The 10,462-nt window shown below is 43.5% G+C and overlaps 1 protein-coding gene across 1 annotated transcript in view; it reads right to left on the bottom strand.

The window, feature by feature from the left end:
• Positions 1-9,074, bottom strand: part of GTF3A (general transcription factor IIIA) — a 9,684-nt gene extending 610 nt beyond the window's left edge. The window contains exons 1-8 of the mRNA XM_015421668.1: positions 8,978-9,074; positions 5,552-5,554; positions 5,302-5,389; positions 4,510-4,598; positions 3,692-3,765; positions 1,664-1,747; positions 767-996; positions 627-686 (exon numbers count right to left, since the gene is read on the bottom strand). Of these exons, the coding sequence (XP_015277154.1) occupies positions 627-686; positions 767-996; positions 1,664-1,747; positions 3,692-3,765; positions 4,510-4,598; positions 5,302-5,331 (567 nt within the window). The 5' untranslated portion in view covers positions 5,332-5,389; positions 5,552-5,554; positions 8,978-9,074. The remainder of the gene's footprint in view (positions 1-626; positions 687-766; positions 997-1,663; positions 1,748-3,691; positions 3,766-4,509; positions 4,599-5,301; positions 5,390-5,551; positions 5,555-8,977) is intronic.
• Between the last annotated feature and the right edge of the window lie 1,388 nt (positions 9,075-10,462).

Genomic DNA, 10,462 nt, shown 5'->3' with positions numbered 1-10,462 from the left:
AGCAAGAGAAGTTCAGAGGCGGTTTTGGCATTGCCTGCCTCCACATCACAGCCCTGGCATTCCTTCGTTGTCTCCCTTCCAAATACTGACTAGGGCTGACCCTGCTTAGCTTCTGAGATCTGACAAGACTGGGCTATCCAGATCAGGGGCCTCCAGGCAGCGGGTGAAGTGAAAGACCTCAGCCTGAGACCCTGGGGAGCCGCTGCCAGTCTGAGCAGACCGCACTGACCGTGATGGTCCAATGGTCTGACTCAGTATAAGGCAGCTCCACATGTACCAAGATGGAAATTACAATTCCCTTCGAGTTATGCTTTAGACAACATCCTCTATCCATTTAGGGACTCACGCTTTTTCCCCAAGAAGTGGTAATACCCTTGATAGAAAATTTGGCTTCCTCTAATTTCTCTCCTAGAGAGAAACCTCAAGATTTGTTTTAGGCAACATTTTAGACAATGGTAACTACTTCTACTCCACCGTCTGTAAAGTAAACCTGCTCAGCAACATGGGATCCAGTGATTTTTGCAAATCCCTGCATTAGCAACCAGGCCCCTCACCCAGGAAAGTCCTGCAAATCACCAGCTGGGAATGGCTGCTTTGAAGGCAAACGGTTCAAGAGCCTGACTTACATTTAAGTTCCGCTTCTTCTTCTCTGGGTCATGTACAACGGCGTGCCTTACGAGACTTTGCTGTAAGAAAAACAGTGCTGTTTATACAAGGCCTGAAAAGGAAGAATGTGGACTTTTAAGGCCAACTTTAAAATGCTTACTTTCATGGAAAAGACTTTTCCACAGCCAGGATGGTCACATGAGAATGGTCTTTTCTCCTCATGGAAAGAGACAATGTGGCTTTGAAGATTAAACAGGGTGGTGTAAGTCCTTCCACAGCTTTCTCTTGGACATCTGAACACTTCCCTCTCCGAGGCATGAACTTTTTGGTGGCATCTGAGGTAATCTTTACGGGTGAACGTTTTGGCACACACACTGCAGACCACTGGCTCTGAAGGAGAAGACGACAAATTACTGGCAGGAGTTCTCTGAATGACCCAGTTTCTAAGCAGCAGAATCTAGCAGCAACCCCTCATTTCTTTCCTGGTGAATAGCAGTATGTGTGCATGCTGTATGAGCAGCATAACACAATACCAGACTATATTACCATGACCACCAGGTCTTAGCAAGTTTCCCCCACCACCTTTCATGCCTTCCAGCCGATCAGATACACACGCAGGATCCTTAAACCCAACATGCAAGTGATAGTATAGTAGAATCGTTGAGATTAGCTATGAATTGTGAAGTGTTTAGCTCAGATCTCACCTGTGAAAAGAACTCAGCAAGCTGCTATGTCTGAACCACACTACCCCCTCCCTATTTGCAATTACAGACTTAATATTGACTCTTGCAGGGCTGATAAAGCTTGCTAGATACATGTGATTTGCTGTATTTTTAACATTCTTAAACATTATATAAGTGTGGGTGTCTGCCTACAGCTACACATCTGCCTCAAGCGTTACCCAAACTTGTATAGTAGTATGGCCAATTGTTACTTGGAGTTGAACGTGAAAAGGTTAGGGTAGATGACCAGCCAAAGAACAAAAATTTAAACACATAATACAGCAGACTTTGGGATGAGATTTTAAAGTGAATTTCTGTGCATTTCACTAACTTACCAATATGTGCAGTTTTTGTGTGTTTCCGGAGCTGTGACCATGTTTTCCCAATAAACGAACATCCATCTTTTTTGCACATGTAGCCTATTAAAAGATGCCAAGATGAAGTTTAAAACCGCCTTCCTGTAGGATGCCCACTCCTCTCACTCCACAAGCTTTTGCTACCTTTACAGACTAATGTTTCAATCCACTAATTGGGGAGGGGCTGTGGCTTAGTGGAGAGCATCTGCTTTGCATGCAGTAGGTCCCAGGTTCGATCCCCAGCATCTCTCAGTAAAAGGATCAGTAGAGGGTGATGTGAGAGACCTCGACCCTAGACCCTGAAGGGCTGCTGCCAGTCTGAGCAGACAATACTGACCTTGATGGACTCAGAATAAGGCAGCTTCCCACTGTTAATGAGAACAGCTTCACAAGCACGCTTGCCACAGAGATGACCTGTGCATTACAGCTTGGAAACCACTGTCATTCTACATGGATCACTGGACAAGTGATTATTTACCACTTCACTTGAGAAAGACCGTCGGTATTAGCATAAATAATGTTGTTCTCTTTAAAGTCAACCTTATGTTTTAGCTACAGGTGCAAGTTCTCTTTTGTGTGTGGTAAATTCGAGAATGTGCACAGATATTCAGGCATCTCACCTAGACTAGAATATTCCATCAATTAAAACACAAAATTCAACTCAGAACTGGATGCCTTGATTCAATTAGTGTATATGGACTGAAAAAATAAGCCCTGTAAAATGTAGTGGGAGAAAAATAACTTAGAGAGAGATTAGAAGTTGCAGAAAGAACTGCTTCATTGGAAGAGATTATCCCTACCCCTAAAGCTCAGGCCTCCTTGAGATGATGCGACTGTCACTTGGATCCTGCAGAGACTTCTACAGACAGGCAGGGGGCGATTTTCTCTGATTCGCTCTGATCCCCGCCCCCAGCTATTACTAGGGTCCCCTGTCCCCCAGCAACAGCATTCCAGGAGGCATTTGGGACTGCAATCGAAGGAGGTAGGAAGTTGCACTCTGGATGGAAACCTTCTATTCATGAAAATTTCAGGCGGGATCCAAGCCTGTGTCTCGGCTAAAGACTGCAGGTGGACACTGACTGGGCTAGACATCCCCCAATATGAAAGATTTCTTGCACTCCAAAAACATTAGGAGAAGGCAAAGCTGGAACCAGGATCCCAGCCATGCCAAATTTCTGTGTACAAGGAAAACAGGAGTGCTTAATAGCGTGGCACAGCCTTCCCACCTCTGGGAGACCCCCGTCTCCACCAAGCATTAGAATCACTAAAAAGATGGTATATGCAAGGTAGTGAGGAGGCAGGAGAGAGTGCTGGCACACTCTAAGGCATATTTCCTGCCTCCTAAATATTCCCAGTTAATTTTTTAAAAGGTTGGCAGAGTTCCTAACACCAGTTAGGTAGTTTCTCTGACAGCTCCAGTGCAAGATCTCAGCTGTGAAGGCACTGGGAACACTGCTAACTTTTCCCTCAGGACACGTGGCACGATTGTCACGCTCTCTGTACCAGACAGAATTTGACTGCTGGGCAGCCAGAGAAGAAACAGTGCCCAATTCTGTGTGCCTGAGGCTGTGCACAGAAACAAGATGAAGCAGGCTGCATATCAGAGGACAACACAGCCGTCATTTCCCACCCTATCACTTCCAAGGCATTGTATAAATTAGGCTTAATGAACTCCATGTGACAATGGCAGATATGTGTGATCAAACTCAGATCTGCCCCAGTCATGCTGAAAGAGGTGGTGGGGGAAAGGGCGCAAGGGGGTGGATAACCAACAATAGCTGTTCGAAGTAGGTTGTCATCCTCTTTCTATTCCAGCCCAGGCTTAAACCTGCCATCGAATCCTATTTTGGCTCTTGGGAGAAACAGGTTAACATCCAGGATGGTTTCTTATGTTCTTCCACCTACAGATTCTTCCACCTTACATATTCTATGTGCACTGCTGTATCAACCTGCCTAACGTCTACAGTTTACTACTTTGGCATGGCTGAAACAAAGAGCCTCAATTACCTTCATGGGTCTTTTCATGGCGTTTTAACTGATGAGGTATAGCAAAGCGAGCTTCGCATCCTTGGTGACTACATCTAGAGGGCAAGCACACACACAGTTCAGACAAAACTAAGCAGAGAGTCTACGCGGCACACCCTCCCATAACATGGCCAGCTCTCTATGTACTCCTGCCATCTCATCTAGGTTTATATGTCCATTTAATAACATGATAGTGTTCAACAAGTAATCAATAATAGGCGCAAGTCTACCTTTGGTCTTCATGCAAGTTTAACAATATTTCTTCATTCATTTGTAGCCTACCTTCCTCACTGGGGTTCAAGGTGTATTAATAAAATATAAACACAGTTCAAACAGACAGCAAAGACCTCCAATAAAGTACAAAGTGGGACTAGAATTACAGAACTGGAAAATAATGCAAACTTGTCTAAGGAATGACATACCATAATGCAGACAGCAGTAAAAGAAATGAGATACATACAACAAATGTTGTAACTGACTTCAGTCCTATCTCCTATAAAAAGTAATCAAAAGGGAAAGCTTACTAGCTCATGAAAGAGGTACTAACTTGCACACTAAGAAACTGGAAGTGGCATGCTATTTGGGACAGGTGTGAACCATTCAGACTATTTCCTGCTATAAATCAAAAGGAATTAAGGTCTTGAGACCATAATCTCAGGCTTCCAATAAAGAAAAAGTAATTTTTCAAAAGGTGACTGTAATTCTGATCTACGGGCACTGAAAGCATCAGTATTCTCTCTCCCCCCCCTCCCCCGGGCCATTTTAGAAGAATAAGCAGCATTACTAAACTGTTCACTTACTTGAAGAATAGTTCTCCGGTATGTTGACACTGGTGAATTTTTAACTGCTGATGTTTTTTAAAAGACTTCCCACAGTTTTCAAAGTCACACTGTTTGGAAAAATCAAGTTGGTTGATGTTAGAGAGAGACCCAGGTGAGTTTATGCTAATGCACAATGTATTTGGAGGGTTGCACAAGGCCACCAGATGAATCCATGGCAGAGCTGGGAACAGGACCCAGATCTCATGGGCTTTCAGCCCACTGAATGACCCAGTGGGGCAACTCATGTACTTCGACCTCCCAGGGCTGTGGTCCAAGTCCTTCTCACAGGCTAGACACCCACGACAACCTACGCTCTGGGAGCAAATAGGGCAGTTTTACCCTGCCAAAGTGCACATTGGGAAGGTCCATCTGGTGCACGTGTGCTGAACCACAGCACAGATTGAACCGTTTCAGGTATTAGGGAGAAGCACCAACATCACAACATCAAGTATTAGCTATCTATCTTACTTAGGATATTTCTATGCCACCTCTTCAGAGTCCTACTCTAGGTGGCTTACAATTAAACCAACTTCACAATATTATAAACAAACCATTAAAAACACACCATTGGACAGCATCAAAATTACCTACAAAACAGAAGCAGACCATTTAAAAAGTTGGTAGAGAAACCCACTAATTAAAACCCTGAGTAAAAAAAAAAGACAGATGGGTTTTTGGCCCAGTGCATAAAAAAAAAAAGTAAAGTAATGAAGCAACATAAACGATTCCCTCATGCTAAGCTAGCATGACAGAAACATCAGTGCTACTTACCACATACAGACGATTGCTGTGCTTGCCCATGTGCTTACTCAAATTTTGTTTTGTTGCATATTTTTTATTGCAGCCATCAACTGTACACCTATAAATGCAGATATTTATGTTCTCAGTAATTGAAATAAGAATTAACATGAGAGTTGGTGTGGCGCAGTGGTTGGAGCACTGAAGTGGTAGGATCTGGGAGACCCAGGTTTGAATCCCCACTCTGCCATGGAAGATTGCCCAGTAGTCTTGGGCAGATCACACACTGTCAGCCTAACCTACCCCACAGGGTTGTTATGATGATAAAATCAAGAAAGGAAGAATGTTGGAAAGTACTTTGGGTCCCTGCTGGGGAGAAAAGTGGGGTAGAAATGAAATGAATTTAAAAAAAAGTTAAGTTAAAGGGCTGTCACCCAGACAAAAGAAAACAATCACATGGATTCCAATTGAAATCTAGTGCAGCACCCTCTCTCACTGGTGTGGCTGTTCAATGAAATGAAAAGAAGGGAGAAGAGGGACTCATAAAAGAAGTTTAAGTTAGTAATTAGGCATAGGAAAAGAGAATCTGAGAAGCAGATTGCCAAAAAGCATCAAGACAGTTAGTAAACATTTCTTTAAATATGTCTAGAGCAGGAAACCAGCCAGAGGAGCAATTTGCCCTTTGGATGAACTAAAGAATACAAAGAAGATGGAGAGATGGGAGAGAAGCTCAATTAATTCTTTGCATCTGTGTTCACTGTGGGACACGTACCCACGCTACAGCCACTGTTTTCAGTAAGGGAATCTGAAGAACTGAGTCAAATTCATGTGATTAGAGACAAAGTTGTAGACCTACTGGGGAAATTAAAAACTGGTAAGTCTCCAGGTCCTGATGGCATACACCCAAGAGTTCTCTGCAAACTCAGGTGTGAGATTGTTGATCTACTAAGCCATTGTGGCAATCATTCTCAAAAGTCCTGCCTCTCCTCTAGGGCTCTGAACCAATCATTACGATTTTGGCTTCATGCAAATCCAAGTGATTGTCAGCCAATCAGTGTCCATGGATTTCCACTGGATGGGAGGGGGTGAGCCCACCTCAGCTCAAGTGGGGTGAAGGAAAACTTTTTTCTTTTGGACAGGGATGTCATGGCTTTGGATGAGAGCATCTGCTTAGCTAGGCTTCTACTTAGGGTTTAGGGTCAGTTTCGGGAAGAAAGTTTGTTTCAATGTGACAAGTAAGCATCCTGTTAAGGTCCCATCATTCCTAACTTATGTGTATAGGTTCTATGGAAAGGATCTCTGTGTGGTAAAAGAGATAACCTGCTGAAGAAACTTGTCTGGATATATCAAATCTTCCTTCAGGGTTAATTTACTTTACTTGAGGCTCAGCTAGAAAGCAGTTACTCTCATTGGGGGAGGGGGGTGAGAGTCAGCTTTACATTATACATTGATGCCATCTGCACAAAGCATTTATCCCATTAAATAGTTTTATATTCTGACAAATTTGTATTTATTTATTTCTTCAATTCATTTGTACTACACCTTTCTCCCCAATGAGGACCCAAAGTGGCTTACAGCATTTTATCCTCACAACAATCCTGTAAGGTAGGTTAGGCTGAGAGAGTGTGACTGGCCCAAGGTCACCCAGCGAGCTTCGTTGGCACATGTAGAGATTCAAATGCGGGTCTCCCAGATACTAGTCTGACACTGTTGACCATTCCATCTCCACTTGTGTCTAGTCAAATATCTAGGAAAAGGTGATTTGGTATTTACCTCACAAATAATTACATCAGGTGCTGCTTTGGTGGGAAGGTAACAGTGTTCCACGAACCTCGGCGTTTAGTCATGCTAGCCACATGACCACAGAAACATCTTCGGACAGCGCTGGCTCTTCAGCTTGGAAATGGAGATGAGCACCGCCCCCTAGAGTTGGATTTGACTGGCTTTCGAGCAAGGGAAACCTTTACCTTTTTTACGGAGCACACAGCTTACATGCTACCAATCCTTTCATCAAGGCTTGTGTCCCCCTTTCTATCTGATTATAGGCAGCTGGGGTTTAAAGAATCTATAGGAGAAGCCAGAGTGGGGGATCGGACACTCTCTGGAAGGCAGCTGCCTCAGTGCCTACCCCCCATAGCCACCACACCCGTGTATGTAATTTATCTCTAAATTCAGCCGCTGTACCAGAAGGCTGGAAAGTAGCAAATATTACAACAATTATAAAAAATGGTGCAGAAGTGAACCAGGATATTACGGGCCAGTTAGTCTAACATCTGTCCCAGGCAAATTAATCAAAGACAGAATTATTAGGGGGGGGGAAGCCTTCTGAGGGAAAAATCACCATGCCTTCTGTAAAGTGAAGTCCCACCTCACCAACCTTTCAGGGTTCTTTCAGAAAGTGAACAAACGTGTAGATAGAGACCAGTGACCCAGTAAACATGATATACCTGGACTTTCGAAATGCTTTTGACAAGGAAAGTTTCTCTTGTTGTTTAAAAACTATTTAAATTACAGGAAGCAAAGAGTAGGGGGAGAAATGGAAAGTTCTTGCAATGGAGGGAAGTAATCAGTGGGATCTCACAAGGACCGGTTTTGGGGCCAGTACTATTTAATTTGTTCATAAATAATCCGGAACTGGGGTTGAACAGTGTAAATGCCAGGTTTGCAGATGGCACAAAATTTTTGAGGATGGTGAAAACTAAGGCCAACTGGGAATTGGGTGAGCGGACAACAGTGTGGCAAATGAAGTTCAATTTAAGTAACTATAAGGTAATGCACACTGGAACAAAAAAACCCCAATTTCAAATATATGCTAATAGAATCTGAACTTGCTGAGACTGAGACGGAAAGAGACCTTGGGTTTTGTAGTAGATAGCTCAATGAAAGTGTCAACCCAGCATACTGAAAAAGACAAATTCTACCCTGGGGATTATTAGAGAAGGGACTGAAAATCAAATTGCTAATATTATAATGCCCCTATTCAGCTCTAAGTTGTGGTCTCATTTGGAATATTGTGCACAGTTCTGGTGACTGTATCTCAGAAAGGACATCACAGAGCTGGAAAAAATACAGAAGAGGGCAAACAAGATGATTAGGGGTTTGGATCACCGTCCCTATGAAGAAAGGCTGAAGAGTATGGGAGTTTTCAGTTAGAAAATAAATGACTAAGGGTGGACATGGTAGAGGTTTATACAATTATGCACGGGGTAGAGAGTGGGCAGAGAGAACTATTTTGCTCCCTCCAAAAATACTAGAACTCGGGGGCATCCAATGAAGTTGATTAGATTCAGGATGAACAAAAGGAAACACTTCTATACTCAATGAGTGATTAAAATGCGGAATTCAGTGCCAGAGGATGTAGCATGGACACTGGCATACATAGCTTTAAAGTGGATCAGACAGATTCATGGAGAACTGATCTATCACCGGCTACAAGCTATGGCGGCTGAATGGAACATCCACATTCAGAGCCAGTAAACTCTGAATACCAGTGCTAGGAGACAACATCAGGGGAAGGCCTTAGCCTGGATTTGTGGAGGATGTGGTTGAGTGCTTGCTACCGCATAAGCTCACCATGGAGGAAGAGAGAAAGGTTTATACAAAGTACATGGTTACATCAACCAACCAGTTCTTATGCAATCAGAATCACAAAATGGGGGCAGATATTTGAGAATTCCCATTCTTCCCATCCCCAAATCCAATAGTTTACTATTGCTTCTCTCCGGTGTGAATAAGACAATGGCGTCTGAGATGGAAGTCTCTTGTGAATCTTTTACCACAGCCTTCATAATCACAAACAAAAGGTCGCTGACAAAGAGACAACAGGGTTATAAACTAAAGGACATTTATGTTTCCTGCCCCCCAAACTGCTCTTTCACAGAACACACTGTACTTAGTTCAGGATTGATCTTCATGAAATATGGAGCTAGTAGCCTTGTATCAGTATGTGATATTTAAACACATTAATTTCCCCACTTCCCAGATCATAGTTCTAGTTACCATTCCGCCTCTTACCCCATCAGGGCCATTCAGGCCTTCTTTTCCGCGTCTATGTTTGCTATTTGATTTCACTCACAATCTACTGCTGCCCTCACATAAGCTCTACTGTGAATATTCTACAGGCAATTCTCACTTTTTGACATCTGGAGAAGGTTCCATAACATTTGATCTACTTCAAAAATTAAAGATTTTATTTTTAAGGGGCCTTTTCAGCTTCAGTACTGAAAAATTCAGTGTTCCTAATATGACAATAGTTTGCTATACAACTCCACAAAGAGCATGAACTCTGCTGGCACTGCTGGTGAAAGAGTTACTAGAGGCCTTTCTTTTCTACAGCTTTCTCCTGCCTCTCCTTTTCCACAATTATGCTTATAAAAGCGTGCGTCAAAACATGGACTAAAAAATGGTGAGCTAGCTCACACTAACTCAGCTTAGAGGGAACACTGTTCCTAATATGACAATACTTTGCTATACAACTCCACAAAGAGCATGAACTCTGCCGGCACAAACAGCTCCTGCCTTAGGTGAGAGCAGAACCAGCACAGTGGTGAAAGAGTTACAAGAGGCCTTTCTTTTCTACAGCTCTCTCTCCTGCCTCTCCTTTTCCACAATTATGCTTATAAAAGCGTGCGTCAAAACATGTTCCGTCCCACACCATATGCACCTAACGTCGTGAGCCATAACCCACAAAAGCTTGTAGAAGTCTAGGAAGTGGTGTTGCTCCATCAGCAACACTCTAGAAATTCCTCCAGTTAAAATAAAGGCCATAGAATTTGGGGAAGTTCCTAGAGCATCATGGATGAAGTGACCAGAAGTGAGTGATGTATTTGTGACATCATTCCCCCATTTCCCCCAACACTCAATTGCCCCTGAGCACAGGCAAGGGCTGCTCGGCCTGCATACGGTACACATGACTGATCCAGAGGAGGGGGGCACACACAAGGATAGTAGTTCAGACAACTCAAAATGTTTTCCTGCTGGATGTGGGTTTCCTTCTGGTCCAGCAGCCCCCAACATGGTGCTTGCTAATGTTTTTCTTGGTGCCCACTTCCCTGTTCCCCAAACCAAACCCTGTTCCCCAAACCTGGCTTTCCTCCATCTCTGTGGAACGGGAGGGGGGGGGGCTTCAGAAGACCCCAGGAAGAATCACTTCTATCTCTGCAAGGAGGACCCAGTCAGAAATAGCTGCTCCACC

The sequence above is a fragment of the Gekko japonicus genome, unplaced genomic scaffold, assembly GCF_001447785.1.
Source record: "Gekko japonicus isolate JY-2015 unplaced genomic scaffold, Gekko_japonicus_V1.1 scaffold2404, whole genome shotgun sequence".
In the NCBI taxonomy this organism is placed as follows: Eukaryota; Metazoa; Chordata; class Lepidosauria; order Squamata; family Gekkonidae; genus Gekko; species Gekko japonicus.
The sequence above is the reverse complement of the archived record's forward strand: the minus strand, read 5'-3'. Positions and strand labels throughout refer to the sequence as shown.